At 40.1% G+C, this 18,888-nt stretch overlaps 1 protein-coding gene across 1 annotated transcript; it reads right to left on the bottom strand.

Moving 5' to 3' along the window:
- Positions 1–5,298: 5,298 nt before the first annotated feature.
- LOC309510353 (interferon-inducible GTPase 5-like) lies at positions 5,299–17,342 on the bottom strand. The gene is made up of 4 exons (XM_082185104.1): positions 17,065–17,342; positions 16,754–16,836; positions 9,563–10,130; positions 5,299–9,340 (listed from the first exon to the last, which is right to left on the bottom strand). Exons 3-4 carry the CDS (start codon positions 10,128–10,130, stop codon positions 8,712–8,714), a joined length of 1,197 nt encoding a protein of 398 aa, XP_082041230.1. The 5' UTR covers positions 16,754–16,836; positions 17,065–17,342; the 3' UTR covers positions 5,299–8,711.
- Positions 17,343–18,888: the final 1,546 nt, after the last annotated feature.

Genomic DNA, 18,888 nt, shown 5'->3' with positions numbered 1-18,888 from the left:
AGCACTCCGCAGGTCAAACTTGGAGAAGATGCGAGCCCCACTGAGCTGTTCCAGGGCGGCAGGGACCAGAGGAAGAGGATAACTGAATTTGACCGTCTGAGAGTTGAGTGCCTGGTAGTTGATGCACGGCCGCAAGCCTCCGTCCTTCTTGGCCACGAAGAAGAAGCTGGAAGCGGCAGGGGACATCGATGGTCAGATGAAACGTTGTTTGAGAGCCTCCTGAACATACTCCTCCATGGCCTTCTGTTCTGGGATGGAAAAAGGGTAGACCTTACCTTTCGTGGAGTAGCCCCAGGCAGTCCAATGGCCGATGAGGTGGTAGACGGGTCGCCAACTGCTTGCTGAACACATCCTGGAATGCCTGGTACTCTGGAGTAATTTCAGTTTTGCTCTCGGTTTCTGGGCTCTCAACGGAGGTGGAGTTCACCTGAATATTGGATGAAGACTTCAAGGTGTGTTGACAGGTCCGGCGGATAGACGGTTTGGGCACAGAAGAAAGGCAGTTCTTGAAGCAGGAATCACCCCATTGCAGAATTTCTCCAGAGTTCCAATTGATGGTGGGTTCATGTTGGTTCATCCATGGGCATCCCAGGTAAAGCGTAACTGTGGGGGAGAAATGATGAATGCCACCACGGCACAGCGATTTGCTGAGAATGGTGTGGGTGGCTAGTTCCTGGGACCAACATTTCCTCCGGAGGTTGAGTCTTTGGAGAAATTGATGAGAGATGAAGTTCCCTGCGGAACCGGAGTCGATGAGCGCTTGCGCTGGAACGGGAAGTTTTTGGGTGAGAATTTGGACAGGTGTACGAGTGAGGGGGGCGACTTTTGGGAGAAGCTGGTTTATACTCACCGCTGGGCGTGGTGGTCGAATCGGGCAGTTTGGGATGACATGGCCTTCTCCCCCACAATACAGACACAAGTGTTGCAATAGTCTCCTTTGATGCTCCACGCTGGTGAGGGGATATGCGTCGACCTGCATGGGTTCAGGTGCTGGAAGGGCGACAGATGGAGAATGGGAGGAGGATGCGGAGCGGGTTGATCGAGGGACAAGGCTGACAGACGTTAAGAGATGCGCACAACTTTCTGAATTAAACTCTCCAATCCAACGTTATCGTCATAAATGACCATCTGGTGGCACACTTCGGGTTTGAGACCCTGGTGAAAAGCTGTTAGCAGGGCCGTCTCATTCCACCAGCTGGATGCTGCTAAAGTGCGGAATTGAAGAGTATATGCATTTATGGAGGATTTTCCTTGACGGAGGTTGAACAGCTGATCATGGACGGATAGTACTAATGCAGTTTGACCGAAGACTTCTTTAAAGTGGTTGATGAACGATGTTAAGGAACTCATGACTGGGCCGTTGGAATGCCAGATGGATTGAGCCCAATGCAGCACTCGTCAAGACAACAATGAGATCATAAAAGCTTTGGCTGCATCTCAAAGTACAATGAACATTGTAGTAAGAACCCGCTGCAATCCTCCACCTCACCGTTGTGTGTCGCTGGTCGGGCCATGGGACTGGCAGAGGCAGGTGGCGAAAGGAGCAGGTGGTGCAGAGGGGAGAGTTTGCCGAACTGCTTGCACGAGTTCGGTAAACAGATCCGGTGGATGTTCTTTGCTGGTTTCAGCAGGACTCTGCATTGTGGTCTGGTCTTCTGTCACAACACAGAAGGAAACAGACAGGTGTATAAGTGATAACAGTGTTAGTTGAGCAGAGTGGTGAGAAACAGCAGGAACCAGACGATTGTGAGAGGATGGTGACTTGTTGACTGATGATGGTGATGATGAAGACTGAAGTGAATTATCTGTGCAGGTGACGAGTGAACAAGAAGACAGGATATCTGGATCAGGACGATGGATGGCAGTCGGATAGAAGACTGGAAGCTTAACGAGACAAATCACAGTTAAGTAGACAGGTAAGGAGTCTGACAGTAAGCAGTGTAACTGCAACGAGACCAGACTGTAGCTGTGTCCCAATGTGAAGGCTGCATCCTCCGAAGGACGTATTTGAAGGACGATTGGCCGCATTTGAAGGCCGATTGCGTCACAGCGGCGCGACGAAGGACGTCCCAATTCAAAGGCTGCATCCTTGGAAGGTCGCATTTGAAGGCCGATTGCGTCACCGCGGCGCGATGAAGGATGTCCCAATTCAAAGGCTGCATCCTTGGAAGGCCGTATTCGAAAGCCGGTTGCGTCATCGCGACGCGACGAAGGCTACCCTGATTCAAAAGCGACGCCAAATGCACTCTTCGTTTCCCCGTGAAAGAAAGGATACATAAAAAGGATCCTAAGTGGCCTATCCTACCCTATTCTACCCAAAAGTCATTGCGCAACGTTGACGACAGCATTTATTTCTTTATTTTTAAAGGCGGCCGAGACTAGAGTTCGGTGGAGGATGGCAAATTCACATTTAAATGTAAGTATTATGTTTTCATTTACTCAAATAGCTTAGCGAACCCAGAGTTAAAGTTTCTAATAAACTTAATCTTAACTCCTTCGTCATCATTGCGTGGCTTCATTTGTCAGGTAGTTTGAGGCAAAACTTGTACTAATATTAGCTTAACGACCTATTTGTAATATTTGCACTAGTCTATCTCACTTTTGTATTATAAGAAATATCACTCAACCTATAAAGCCCACAACAATAAGAAAAGCAGTAAGGCAATGGGGTTAAAAGGTTTTAACCAAATTTGAGTTTCCAGAAATTATGATTTCTTAAGTATTTTGTATGCATTACTTGATGTGTCATATTTTGCAGTGTTAACAATGCACTTAAGATTGCACTCCTGTGTTAAGTACCCTTTTCTGCTTTTTTAGAGCAATTAAAAAAAATAAAAAAAACTTTGAAGAAAGGAGAAACTTTGTTTCTTACAAAGTAAGAAAGTTAATACGCACGTCTTTGCTGAAATGTATTGTGTTGTTGTTAACAAGCCATGGTTCATTTGCTCTGCCCCCCTGTCCTCATCGCCTCAATCCCTGAGGACACACCAGGGCCAAGTTCAGCAGTGGGTGCCCACGGTGAGGAGGAGCCAGGGGCAGCAGCACCAGCAGCATGAAGGCAGAGGCGAGTAGAGCACAGGAGGAGAGGAGAGGATGGACAGTATGAGTGCATATTTACACTATCCACTAAGATTGCAGGGCTGACTCAATCGATGGCTTTCATGTCACAGGTTTCATGTCACAGGTCAAAAAGTATATTTCTGAAAAAAGTACTTTTAATAACTAATAATACTGCATTGGGGAAAAACCTTAGTTAAGCAAAATTATCTTGCATACTCTAATGTACTTAAAGTATCAAGAGTAAAACTAGAGGTATGTATTCTGCAGAAAAAAAAAATTATTGTCAGGGTTTTTATGATAGGTTTGCATTTATATTATGCTACTACTGCATTTTACTTCTGAATATTTTCAAGGTTGTTACATTATATACTTTTGTGTAGTTTAATGTAAAATCATATGTGAGGGGGGAAAAGTACTTCAGTAGGTTACTTCACATTTGTACGTGAATACTTAACGAAATATGCAGTTCCGAAAATTAAAGTAACAAAATGTAGGTCTATTGTCACAATATTAACAAATTGTTGCCAACTACAGCTGCGTCCCATATCAAAGGGCGCATCTGAAGCCTACGGAGGATTGTTCTTGTCGCCTGGCAACTGTGACAGCTGCCGATGACGAGCGCGAGAAATACTGGACTTTTTTTATATTCAATTGGGTTTTATATTCAAACAGGGCAAAACCGAAAATACATGACCTGGCAGCGCCGGGGCTGAAACATCCTCACCATGTCCTCCAGTAAAATATAAAACATAAAAATGACAATAGCCAATTCTGGCTCCATAGCTGTTTACTCAATTAGGCTATATCAAATGAATTATCAGGATGGCAGCTGTCCTCTCGCACCGTTGCTTGGCGCCAGGAGCGGTGATCAGAAACACCTGGTTGCGCAATTAGGAAATCCTAGAAGGCTACAAGGCTGCATCCTTTTAGGGCGCTTTCACACTGGCAGTTTAGTGCGGACCGGGGCACGGTTCGCATGAAAAATCGTTAATGTGAACGCTGTCATCGGACCCGGGTGCGCACTAGAGTAGCCTACCGAACCCGAGACTAGCTGGAGGAGGTGGTCTGAGCTCGGTTGCTCCCGAACTGTGGTGCGGTTCGCGTTAATGTGCAAGCAACACGGACTCGGGTGCGCGCTTGTTCAGGAAGTATAGTATCCCGCGCATGCGTATCACTGTCGATATCATTGTTTGATTGCGTTTGCGATGACGTAAGATCACTGCAAACGCACCTGGGTTCGATACAATTATGGTGCGTTCAAGTCATCTCGTATAGATCGTATTTACGAGTTGAATGCACATGAACGCCACCACAATGTCGTAAATACCAGTGGGGAGCTCGGGATTTTCTTTAAGCCCCGATCTGTACGAGTTGGGGGCGTGTCAGTGAGAAGCATGGCGGAATCAATGAATGCAACGTCTGTAGTTGAGCAAAGTGATAGTAAAATATAGCCTATCACTTACAGGTTTAGCAGTGACATTGTAAGGCTTTTTCATTTATAACAAAGTAAGCTCTCTGCACAAAATATGATATAGCCTACTTGTAATATAACAATTAACTAATTATATAATGATACAGTTAATTTACATTGGCCTCATAAGTTAATTAAAAACATAAAAAGAAAAACACACCCGATGCGCATTCTTTGTTCTTCATTTTCTATAAGCAGAGTTAACAAAACTTGCTATATTTTCGTGTTATTCATTAAAAGAAGGTACACCACCATCTTGCTCCGACGAAACTGACTTGAACGCACCTCACGTCGTCAACACGACTTCCCACCTCGTACGTACGAAATTCCCAGGAGGACTTGAACGCACCATTAATTGAGTGTGAAACCAGACCAACGCTGCGGGAGGCGCCGGGAACTAGCGCACTCGGGTTCGGACCGCAGCAAACGAACCCAGTGGAAAAACGCCCTTAGTCTTCAGTCCTTCGAAGGATGCAGCCTTCACATTGGGACACAGCTAATGAGTGGATGCTGAATTAGGAATATGTAGGCTGTGTTGATGAGGGAGTGCAGGTGCAGCAAGTCAGTACTCTGGTGATTGTGAACGAGTGGGTGGGTACTGGTGACTGGGTGATGATTGATTGGGGCTGTGACAGTGTGGCTGACTCTGTGACACATATATGGGAAACTAGTGCTTATATTTTTCAATATACTGCTATATGTATTGACCATGTATGGCTATATAATAATACATATAAAATAAATGAAGACAAAAATAGCATTACATGTTATATTCACAAAGTTTTATCCTTTATTTTGTACATATATTGCACATACATGTTCCCATATAAATGTGAATGTATGTTCACTGTACACACATTCACTGAATGAGTTACAACAGATTTCTAGTTCCTAGCATGCTTTGCTTCTGACTGTTAAAGGAGAGCAAATGTTAAGATTAAGTGTTATTTGATGTGTTTTGCTCAATATTAATATAGGGTGGAGATCTGTTGTTTAATGTTCTTGTGTTTAATGTTCTATTATTTTGGAATTTAAAAGTTTTTCTGGTATGTGTGACTTTTTGGGGTTACCATTGTACTGAAGAGTAGAGCCTGTGGTTCAGTTGACTATTGGCCAAACATCTTTATGATTCTACTGATTAATTTTTTTAAGTAATGACTGTGCACTCCTCAGAACAATAATAGTTACTTGGCTAAATTCATTAGTAAATACAGGTGTACTTGTGCTTTTGTTAAAGGGATACTACATTGTTTTTTCATATTAAACTATGTTATTCCCTTAACTAAGACGAGTTGATACATACCTCTCTCATCTCAGTGCGTGCACTCAATCGCTCTGTTTAAAAACAGTTACATGAGTAGTTATACGACCAAGTAGGATGACACAAAATAAAACGTGACGTTTTTCTAAGCGGGTTAAAAAGGATAACTATAATGTATGGCGGAATAGCACTTTTGGGAATGCTTCGACTCTGCGCAGTAAAAAGTCATGCCTGCTCCTCTTCCTCTCACTTCTGTCAATTCATGGGTTTCATCAGGTCCCTTTCCACAGGTGTATAAAATCAAGCACCTAGATTATGAATGCAGACTGCATTGTGCTTGATTAATACACCTGTGGAAAGGGACCTGATGAAATCCATGAATAGTGGGAAGAGGATCAGGCGTGACTTTTTACTGCGCCGAGTCGAAGTACTCCCAAAAGTGCTATTCCGCCATACATTATAGTTATCCTTTTTAACCCGCTTAGAAAAGCGTCACGTTTTATTTTGTGTCACCCTACTTGGTCGCATAACTACTTGTGTAACTGTTTTTAAATAGGGAAAACGTTGATGTGTTTGGTCACTTCTAAATTCGTTGCTGTTAGATACCATTGAATATACTGGGCTAAGCTAACTGCTATCAAAGTGTCACCGCGCGCCAGAGCGATTAAGTGCACGCACTGAGATGAGAGTGGTATGTATTGTTGGAAACTTTATTCCTTCATCGAAGCAAAGACCAGGAGACGTTGGGATCGCGTTCAAACAGAATTTATTCTTTATTGAGAACTTCGCTGTACGTGGCTGCAGTTCTCCAACAATCTAAATCTAATACAGTATGCATTGTAGTTATATACATTCCAAGGGGGAGGGATTACATAGAGGCAGAGACTCTGAACAAAGCATGCAAATGAACTAGGAACACACCCTACTCTGAGGGTCTGGCCAATCCTAATTCAATCAGCATAACAGTCTATTGCATTGCTAATCCAATCAGAATAACGATTCAACGTCTGGGGCTGGGGCTCCAAGAGCCATTTGGGCTCCGAAAGCCATTTGCAGAACAAAAGGTGAGATTCTCAGTGATCTGACTCATTTAAAACACAATAGAGAAAACAGGACTGGCCGGAGTCTCTAGCTAGAAACTGACCCTACTAAAATCAAAGTCTTAACTTTTAATGTTGAAACCTAAATTAAACATTTAATAAATTTGTAATACAACAGTATAATCTCGTCTTAGTTAAGGGAATAACATAGTTTAATATGAAAAAACGGTGGAGTATCCCTTTAACTAGCTTGAAGATATGAAACATTTATAATGTAAATAATAATAAAAAAATATATAAAAATAACTATATTACATTATATATTTCTCTATGTGTGTTTATGTTGCATGACTAAATATATATGCAATATATTACACATGCAGTGCCATATCTGATCACATATACATCTATATATTATGATGTGTATTACTGAATATCAAATTACAAACATTGCCATATATTAGTAAATATAATATATTGTCACATATTTTTCAATATATGAAAAGCGGCAATTCCTTGTATATTATTCAATATATTGTAATATATTAACACAATATGGGCCCTATTTTAACGATCTGAAAAGCAAATATCAAACGCGAAATTAACGCAAGTAACTTTGTGGGCGGATCTCGGGCACTGTTGATATTATACCGGCGGGATAAATGACTCTTGCGCCCGACGCAAATCTAAAATGGGTTGGTCTGAAGTAGCTACATTACTCATAGGTGTGGTTTGGGCGTAATGTGCAATAAACCAATCAGTGCGTCAGGGCCGTAAAAGACAGAGAAGTGACATTGTATGGGGATGGGTGAAACCCAACCAAATTAGCTTTGGTTAAACAGGCGTATAATAATTTGGTAGCTAGATTTATGCCTATTTTGTCACATCTTCATGGAAACCACAATGATTTCCCTCGTTTGGTAATATTTTTCATATGTATGGTTTGCCAAAATAGGAACTGCTGCGTCTGTGTAGATGAGAGCAGCAAAGTGTATGCGTGTTTTGCACACGCTACATTATGGCCAAGCATGCGCCCTTAAAATAGCATCTGAATAACGCACCACTGACTTTAGACTAGGTTTTTCCTTGTCTGTGGCAGAACTGTTTTCTGAAATAGTGTAATATAGCACCAGGGAACGTTTGCACTGGAACACGCCTCCTCTTGTCGCTGAGCTGTCCCCGGGAGCACAAGTTCATTCCCTATATGTTATAGAGTTTTGTACTAGTCGGTAATTCGCGCTTCTTGTACTTTGTTTGTTTAGCTCTTACGGTGATTTTTGGAGTCCTACGGTGATTTTTGGAGTGAAAACGTACTCAATAAACTTCATTAACATCAGTAAAGTTTTGTCCATCATTCGGGCGGGGTCCGCTACACTCCCTTTCGAGTGGAATTTGCCCTACATTTATTTGATTCCATAAGACTTTATGTAAGACCTTTGCTATCATTAAACATAAATCCTAATTGGCAATTCTCTTTGGGGCTGTTTACATGACATCGTTTTCATCTAAAAACGTACATTTTAATGTTTTGCTCATTCATTTGCATGAAAAACAGCGTTCTGGGGGCCTGAAAATGCAAACTTTTGAAATGTTTTTTCAAAGTGCAAGTTTTTGAAACCGAGACCGTTATCTACGGAAATTTGTGAAAACGGTGATGTCATGCGCATGCATATTACTTGTTCAGTCTAAAGATATGTAGCGTTTATAAAGTGACATATCGCCAACTACTGGCCTGGCAGCATAGAAAAGCGTTTTTTATATATTTTTTTTCGCGGATACAAGCTGTACTTTCCCCCCCTCAAATGCAAGTAAAAAAAAAAAAAAAAAACTACATGTAGCAGCTACATGTAAATTTCTATCCTGGCAAGTTCTGGCATGTTTACACAGCAGTTCCCACTGCAGCCATTAGCACATTTTTGGCATCTTCTGCTATGTCATTCAGAGCTCTCTTCAGCATTGTTGAGACTGTCATATAGGACATCCCTCCTGCCACCACAGAGCCAAGAATGGGTATGAGGCTCACAACATACTCAACTGCATTTTCAGCTCCAAACAGGACTGCAGAACCCAGTAAAGATAATATTGAAGCTAGGTGTATCCCACCACGCAGAGGAGACTTCATCAGACTCTTTAGTTCCTCAATGGTCTTCCCAGATGTCTCACAGAGCTTCTGTAGGGATGGATCATCTAGACCAAATGTATTGTAGTACGTTTCAATCTCTTTTTGGACAATGACTAAATCCACAGCAACTGAAAGACCAGGAACAGGAACTGTAGCCATAAAAGCAGACACCAAGGCTACTTTTCCAATGTTTTCCTCCAGAGCTTTCTTCTTTTTCTCATTAATCTCCAGTGTAATATTCGGTAAAGCCAACATCAGCACACGTCTCTTATGCTGTGGAAGCTCTTTCTCCATCCTCTCCTGCAGCTGATTTAAATCATACTTGCCGAGCTCCCAACCAGAGATCAGGAACACGACAGGATCCTCTATACCGATCTTTCTCAGACCTATAGACAGAAACAAGGAAGGGCATCATAAAATACAAAAAAGTACAAAAAGAGTTTTATTAAATATTTTATAATAATAATAATTATATCTAATAAATAGGCTAATATTATAATTGTTGTTTTATTACATTAGTAAACTTGATTTGTTCAATGTTACAATTTTAAACACAACATCTTAAACCATTTGTTGTTCAAATCATTGTTATAAACTTAATAACTGACCATTTTCACAATCCCCTCGAATGGTATCCAGTGTCTTTTTCTGGTCAAAGCTTTTCTTCCTCTTCTCAGCAGTAATGCAAAAGTCAATCTTGGAACGAACAAAATAAAACGTTTTCCCCATGTTCTTGATCTCTTTGGCCAGCTGAGTGTGGCATTCTCTGAACCGATCCGAAGCAATGATGATGAAAAAATCATAGCGTTCAAACTTAACCAGTTTAAGATACTCGTTGGCTTTGAAGTTTGGTGTTCCAATGCCAGGAAGATCCCACACTTTCACATTTTTGTATTTAGGGTGAAGGTAAACTTCAGGCTCCATAGTGGTTTCTACTGGGCCAGTTTCAGCAGCGCCTTCATCTTCATCCCCTAAACCCCTGAATGCATTGACAAACGTGGACTTTCCAGAACCTGACTCTCCCGTCACACCAATGTTAAGTTCTACAAGATCTTGCTTTTTGAGGTATTCTTTGATTGTGTTTATCGCTGATGGGAGATCCTGAGTAGATATGGAATCTTTAATATCCTCCAGGTCCTCCTGAGTTATTATACAGTAATCTTCAAATGTAGCCATCTAAAAAAGTAACGTCAATTTTAACAGTGTTATAAAAAGAAACTGTCGAAAAAATGTTGCTTAAAAGAACAGTTTAAAATGTCAGAAGTCTCTTTCTCTGTGTTGGCCCATTTTAGCTGAAACTTAAAATCCTGACACTTTAAAGGCCCAGTTTTCCAGACAGGGCTTAGAATAAACCAGGATTAGGCCTTAGTTTAATTAAAAAATGTATAGCTTTTATAAAAGTGCCTTAAAAAACATTACTGGTGTGCATCTTGAGACAAAAGAATGGCATTGACATATTTCAAGATATGTCCAACGCATTCTCATCAGCCCGTTCTCATCCCAAGGCGTCATATATTGACGCTTTTGACATTTCGTCTACATCGAACGCACATGGCACCCTTTAGCGTCAATATGAGACGCAGATAGAAATGGGCCAGAAGGCGCCTCCTAGCGGTCTAACCCTAACCCTACCCCAGACCTAAACCTACCCATAACCGAACAAAGCTCTGTGCGTCTCATATTGACGCTAAAGGGTGCCATGTGCGTTCGATGTAGACGAAATGTCAAAAGCGTCAGTATTATGACGCCCAAGGATTCAGTTTAAACAGCGCAAACATGCATTTAGTCTGTGACTAGGCTTAAGCCTTGTCTGTGAAACTGAGGAAAATTAAAAAATTTTACTGATGGGAGATCAAATGGGCCATCAACTAAATAGTCTTTTACAGTTTTTTAAAAATTGCTTACAATTTCTGAAATGGCTCCATTTCTCAAAACTCTACACACACAACCTCAAAACATGCACACAAGATGGAAAACTTCACACATCTCTCACAAAAGCAAACACTTCATTCAAAACTATTTTAACTCGTCTAATGGTGTTTTTGCATATAACTACACACAAACCATTATAAGTTTTTTCTGAATTGCTAAAACACTAAACCCCATTCTCTGATCCAAATTCTCAATAGCCTAGACCAATTTTTCAAATAAATCACCCTTTCTGTAAAACATGAAACAAGTTCAGGTAGTTAAAACACTGTTTGCAAATCTCATACACTCTTTTTTCAAAACTCTAAACATGTTTTTCACTCACTAATACACATTTCGCACTGTTATGCACTTATGTTCAAAACGCTAAACACAGGCAGGCAAAAGTTGAACACAACTACAACACAGTTATCATGGTTTACACACAGCGACTAAAAATTGTTTACACTTATTTCTGATGATGTGACCAAACCAATAATAAAAAGTCAGTTCAGAGTCCCAAAATGGACTCAAAATGTTGCACTGAATGTTGATACCAATAATGGATGGAAACAATATACAGTAAGAGGGAAGAGGGAAGAGTTTGTGTAAAAGAGTTGGTGAACAAGGAGGAAGAAGAGGAGGACGAGAAAGAGCAAGGTGTGGAGAATGTTGTCAAGGCTGGATCTGGCTTTAGGGTTTTTCCCTTTGCCTGCAGAGATGACATTGTCTGTGATGTGGACAAAATACTCAGGCCGTACCAACATGAAGACATGATGCTGAAGCAGAATAAAATCTCTCTCACTGACCGTGATTTTGCAGTTGCAGAGAATGGAGTTTAGTGTTTTAGCAATTCAGAAAAACTATTTGAATAAATGGTTTTGAAGCAATTGTTTGATTTTGTCAGAAGAGTCAGAGGTTCTCTGAATGTGGTTTGAAAATTTGGTTTTGTGTTTAAAGTTTTGAAAGTGATGGTTTCAAGAAATGTGTTTTAGCAATTCAGAAAAACTGTAAATGATTAGCCACATAACTGCACACAGATGTCAAAAAAGGTAAAACAACTATATTGTATCTTTTAACAAACTAAAAGTCCATGAAAACAAATCTAAAGAAAAACCCAACGGAATGTGTGTAACATAGACCTGCTTTACAGCAGAATTTGAAATTTTTACTATTGTGAAGCTGCTGCGAAATAAAGGTGACTTGACTTACAAAATATACAGACAAATATATATTTGTTTCTCAAAACATCGAGTTTGATTTCTAAGTGAGCAATTGATGTATAAGTATTTTCACATGATAACAGATAACTGTCATGATAACCTTTTCTTTTTTCAACGGTTCCGGATGGCATACTACCTACTGCAACACACAACAATATCTGTCCAATCCAAATCCTCATTCACACAAAATACAGTACACGGGATTGTAATAACTATGATAACTATGCAAACTACACAAATAATCCAACAGACTCTTCAAGTTTTTCAAAAATTCTTCGAAACCGTATTGTGTGGTGGCCTGTACACAGCTAGCCAGAATCTTTTCATCTAAACCACAGCCAGTTGCTGCTCCTCTCTGCTGCTTCAGATAAGTTTTTCACTGTGCAACGCAACTCTTGGCCACTGAATCCGACAACCCACTTCCACTGGATAAACCCGGACTCTCCATCCTCGCTGTTCTGCTTCAGTGGCTAGATGAGCATAGCGCAGTTTCTTCCTCTCATGCGCCTCATCTTATCCTCCCATGGCACTGTTAACTCTATCAGGTGAACAAGGCGTGCTGATCCAGACCACAAGAAAATATCTGGTCGAAGGTTAGTGGTGGCAATCTCAGGTGGAAAAATAAGCCGTTGATCAACATCTGCCAGCATTTTCCAGTCTCTAGCAGCTTCCAGTTGTCCTAGGCGAGAATTGGTTTTAACGCCTTTTCTTGGTGATTGCTCTCCTGGGCGGAGGAATATTGTCTTCTGTGTGTAATGTTTTGCTACAACAGGTGGCAACTTATTGGTCATGTTACGCTTGTCTTCCAATGCTAAAGCCAAACATTGTAGTTCCTGGTCATGGTACCAAGTAAACCGTCCTTGGCTAAGAGCCACCTTACATCCTGTCAAAATGTGCCTTAATGTGGCAGGTGATGAACACAAAGGACATGAGGGATCCTCTCCTACCCAGAGGTTTAGGTTCTGTGGTGATGGGAGAACATCATATGTTGACCTGATAAGGAAACTGATTCTACTCTGTTCCATTGATCATAGGTCTTGCCAGCCCATCTTGCATTGTTCCACACTCTCCCATCTCATCCATTTTCCCTGCCTGGCCTGGGAAATGGACCTCATCCTCTCCTCCTGCTTTTGCACCTCATTGACTACCAGCTTCCTCTTTTGAGCTGGGGCTGCCTTGTGCCATAGGTGGAGCTAAACTGAGCCCAAAACCCCCTCTTCCATGCTGTACTTGCCCCACAATATCACCAATTTGAAGGGCAGCCTTTGTATCTTCCACAGCTTTCTTTGCTGACCACTTTCTTCCAGTTTTCAACACAGGTGCCACCCCCCTTACACATTTGTTGTGTGCTAATGTCATTTCCAGTCTGACCTTGGCGCACTTAAATTCCTCGGTTAAAAGACTGGTAGCTGCAATATTCCTTTACTATAAAGTCCCACTCTGCTGAGGCAGCGTGGAACTCCCAACCATTTCCTGATGCATGCACTTATTAAAGCTTCCAGCTTCTCTACTGTTGTCAAAGAAACCTTGTGCACAGTCAGTGGCCACAGCAACCTCGGCAGTAGACCAAACTGAAAGCACCAGAGTTTTAATTTGCCGGGTAGAGCACAGCTGTTTATGCTCTTCAACCCTTCCACTGCTTCCACACATGATCACTAGGTCATCAGTAAATGAATGTGGCATTTAAGTGTTTCCCAAATTAAACAAAAGAGCTGTTTTGAGTCATGAGTCTAATGTAGAGAACTGTGAAACAGAGTTTTGCAAAAAGTTTGTTTTACAATATCAAACTGAGTTTAAAGCATGTAATGACTTGGTCTGAAGATTAGATACATGAGTGAATGGTTTCGCTAAGTGGGCCTCAAGGTCCCCCATCGCCTATGCATTTATTGTGCAATTTATACGCGAAAATTAGTTTTTACGTGCATGTGATACGCACTGTAAACCCCTTGGGTAAGAGGGAATTTTGGTTCATTTGTTCAAATCTTTACAGGTGACATGAGAATACATATGTACATGTAAATTCAACATCCTGCTCTGATATTTATCTTGAACTCAAAACAAAAATTTTGCGCTATAGAACAAAAATAACTTAATACCACACTCACTGCAAAGTGATACTTTTTTTTAAAATGTAAGGCATCATAAGTATGTATAGCAGTGGCGACAGAGGTGATGTTGCAGCATTTTTTATCCAAGGGGAAAGTAAATTAAAAGGAAGAGAGGACCAAAACCAAACATACTATCAATTAATTATATATATATTATTTCATGTATTTCATTTATTCCAGTTGACAAAAAATTAAACAAAAAAACAAAATGAAAAGAAAAGAAAAGAAATGCAAGATTGCACTTATTTAACTAACATAAATTTGCTACATATAAACGACAACAAAAAGATAACAGTTACTTATTTTGCTTATGATACGCACTGTAAAACCCTTGGGTAGGATTAGTGGTGTGGGGTTAATAAACTTTATTACAGTTAATAAACTTTATTACACGCCATAAAGTGTGTATCATATGCACGTAAAAACTAATTTCCACGTACAAATTGCACAATAAATAAAATGCATGCTACAGAGACGCATTTCATGTGATCAGGCTGGGAATTCCAGAGCTGTCAAAATAATTCCACTTTTAGTGTGTAAGCATTTTTTTTAAACTGTAATTTGTAGGTTACATTTGTTGTATCTTAGCATTTCTCAAGACATTATTCATGAAACCATACTTTTAGATGTTCTATAGTTCAATATGAGTATACAAATCATTCACTCATTTTAAGTTTTGTAAAATGGATTGCCCTGCACGCTTTTCCTTGCTTATGCAAACCATGTGGACATCACAAGACAGAGATCTTAAATGCAAAAAAATTTTTTTAAGTTGTTTAGAAACTAAAAGTGGAACTTGAGGCCCACGATATGGTGGCCGAGAGAGCTCAACGCACTGCAACTGAAGAAAACAAAACACATGCAAGTAGAAAAAAAACACTTGCAAATTAAGAAAAAATCTTCATCAGTTTCACACGTGTGCTCCAAATACTCACAACCAAATAAAGAAACGCTGCAAAAGTTCACAACACAACCAAATACAGAAACGCGCTGCAAATAACACAGACCACAACGGAAATGTTTCCAGGGGACCCCAATAAGTGACGAACTAGGCTGGGACGTGCTTACAGCTCAAAAGTCTACTTTATTTTATTTTATTTTATTTTATTTCTTTGAACTTTTTTGTTGTTTTTTGCAAAACATACAGTGATTACATTTTTATGACATAAAACTTGTATGCAATATACAAAATGTATTAACAATATGTTCAATGTCATCAGAATACAAATGAAAAAAGAACAATGAGCTGAAAACTAAACTAAATAAATAAAAAAGAGAGAGAAAAAGAACATGAGGGAAATATATTAATCTATACATCAGTTACACTGTACACATATGTTTAAATTTTCATAAAGAAAAGTAATGTTAAGAAATTAAAGTTAACAATAAGAAATGTTAGGTAATGTAGAGTCTAAAGTTTTAAAGTTGAGACACTCGTATATAACGCATATTTGAAAAACTTTTTTGTAAAAACCAAAACCAAAAATAAACAAATATATTTATTTGCAACCGTTATGTTAACAGCAGTATTTGGTTGTGTTGTGAACTTTTGCAGCGCGTTTCTGTATTTGGTTGTGTTGTGAGCATTTGGAGCACACGTGTGTTGTAAAACTGATGAAGATGTTTTCTTATTTTGCGGCGGGAGGTTATTTGCATGTGTTTTCTCTCGGCCACCGTACCACGAAACCATCACTCTTATACCTAATCTTCAGACCAAGTCAGCAAAAATACAAGCACATCACATGCTTTAAACTCAGTTTGATCCAGAGTTCAAAACTCTGTTTCACAGTTAAGCCACATTAGACTCATGACTCAAAACAAACAGCTCTTTTGTTTCATTTGGGAAACACTGCCATTTATATGTCACACTCATTTACTGATGACCTACACCCAATGATCATGTGAAAACACACATAAATTGATCACTTAGAAATCAAACTCAATGTTTTGAGAAACAAATATATTTTTGACCCTCGCATTTCTGTTTATTTTGTAAATATATACTGAATATGCATACAAGTCAAGTCACCTTTATTTCTGTAGCACTGTAACACAATACAGATTGTTTCAAAGCAGCTTTACAATAGAAAAAAAATTAGGCTAATTCTGCTGTAAAGCAGGTCTAACAAGCAGTGTCATTATTCAGCTCAAATCAGTTCAGTGTTGATTCATTTAATTTCAATAACTGTAAAGGTCATCAACTGTGCATTCATACTGTATATACAGTGTATTTGTGCACATACATGTACGACTGACAAACTCCTGTACACTCCACTGCACACTGAACAAGCAAAATATTTTATATTTTTCACATCCGTGTGTGGTTAGGCGTGTATGTGGCTAATCATTTGATGTTTGTGCGTAGAGCTACTTCACAAAATAGCATTTTTAGTTTTGAATGAAGTGTTTGCTTTTGCAAGAGATGTGTGATGTTTTGCATCTTGTGTGCATGTTTTGTGGATCCATAGTTTCAAAAATTGTATTTAAGCATTTTTGAAAAACTGTACGGTTTGAAAACTGAAAGCGTTACACAGACCCCCTTTTATCTTTTAAATCTCACCTTTATGTTTCAGAGCACGAGACACAGGAAGAACTTAGACTAGAATAGAGAAGCTGTTGTTTCCTTCACCAACGTGAAATTCTCTGTTGTAAAGAAAAGTTTGAAATATTTAATCAAGGACTGCAAATTAATACATGAATTATTCTGATAATATAAAGCCTTATTGATTCAACAGGGATTTTCAATGTAATATTTGATTGCTAAAAAAGCTTTTAAAATGGATTTGACATAATCATGGATTATTTTGGATTATCCATACATTATACATTGCTGTCAAAAGTTTTTAAAAGTTCTATAAACATCTTTCTTACCAAAATCTTCGAAACAATCCACACTCAATGCACTGACAGCAGATCTGAAATGAAGCCTGTTGTTGCGCAGACCTGTTAACTTTTATACTGGTTATAAAACAAAAGCAGAGCAAGATCCGCCCAAAAAAACACTTTCACTTTCACTGCCACATCACCATAGGAACTTGACTCAGAGGGACATAAATATTTACATGGAGTTCATGTGTTGAAATATGCACATTAACATCCAGGGGCGTTGATAGTGTTTTACAATGGCTCAATGTCTACAAATCTACAGAAAAATTGAAGACCGGGAACAGAAACTGTAGCCACAAAGAAACAGACAGAAAGGCTACTCTTACAATATAAGAGTTGAATATATGGTAAAAAAAAAAAAAAAAAAAAAAAAAAAACCAAAAAAACACACAGAACAGTGAAATGTGATCATTATGACCGCCGCTAGCGTAGCTAGCCGGTCATATAGGGATTGTCAAAGTTTTTTTTTTTTTTTTTTTTCGTCACCTTACTGAATTTTTCGTCAACGATACCAGGGACACCGAAGCACCGGGGAACATGAAATTTGGTGGGCATGTAGCCCCACTAGACTTCTAAGGAAAAATTTCGTTTGGTCCCCGGGGGCCACTCCCCCCCCGCGCTGGGCCCCCCCAAACCCAAAAAAATGCCGTTTTTCCTAAATAACTACCTGAACCGTGGCACCGAGGATGAAGACATTTTTATGGTATGTTGGTCTACTAGACTTTTACGGAAAAATTTCGTTTGGTCCCCGGGGGCCACTTCCCCCCCCTGCGCTGGGGCCCTCGTAAATTTTTCGTCAACGATACCAGGGACACCGAAACACCGGGGAACATGAAATTTGGTGGGCATGTAGCCCCACTAGACTTCTACGGAAAAATTTCGTTTGGTCCCCGGGGGCCACTCCCCCCCCCCCCCCCCCCTGCGCTGGGCCCCCCCAAACCCCAAAAAATTCAGTTTTTCCTAAATAACTACCTGAACCGTGGCACCGAGGATGAAGAAATTTTTATGGCACATCAACCTAGCCCATAATCACTCATTTGTGATTTGCGCCCCTCCCATAAAAAATGAAAATGCAATATTATTCTGCTTTAATCGCCCCTATCTTCAGTGGAGATGTTCAGAACTGCACCATATTTCATGTGTATGATTAACTTGACAACCTCTGGGGGTATCCTCTGCTAAGTTTTGTAGAATTTCATCCATGGGGGGGTATAAAATAAATTCATTTATGTGCACATTTAGTGACTGTACACTCATCGGCCTGTAGATGGTGCTGTTGAGCGAAGGGTTGCTGGTTTAGGATGATACTGTCACACACACACATGCAGGAATACAAACAAACGCAAGCATGCACACACACTGACATCCACACGCACAGACACACACCCATACACACACATACAAATCCACATGCACAGACACACACACACACAAACACACACGCGCACACATGTACGCACACATACATACACGCACAGACACACACACACACACACACAGACACACACATACACAAATACACACACATACACACACACACACACACACACACACACACACACACACACACACACACACACACACACACACACACACACACACACACACAGACAGACATGCACATACTATTACTTTTTTAAGGTATATACATAAACACGCAATACAGCCAAATTACTCCACGTCATTTATTTTTGTGGAAAGCCAGTGAAGGCCTGAGCGGCGGTCATATTTTGTACCGCGATGCGGTACATCTAGTTTCAAATCAAGTATCTGTCAGGTCCATTAAATAAATATGATGGCATTGAAAAT

Source organism: Leuciscus leuciscus (assembly GCF_965113295.1).
Source record: "Leuciscus leuciscus genome assembly, chromosome: 12".
Lineage (NCBI taxonomy): Eukaryota > Metazoa > Chordata > Actinopteri > Cypriniformes > Leuciscidae > Leuciscus > Leuciscus leuciscus.
This window is presented reverse-complemented; position numbering and strand designations above follow the sequence as displayed.

Excerpts from the sequence above, each read along its gene's own strand:
- LOC309510353 (XM_082185104.1), bottom strand. The coding sequence starts at position 10,130 with ATGGCTACATTTGAAGATTACTGTATAATAACTCAGGAGGACCTGGAG. Across the intron at positions 9,341-9,562 it reads TCGAGGGGATTGTGAAAATG|GTCTGAGAAAGATCGGTATA; the intron begins GTCAGTTATTAA and ends TTCTGTCTATAG.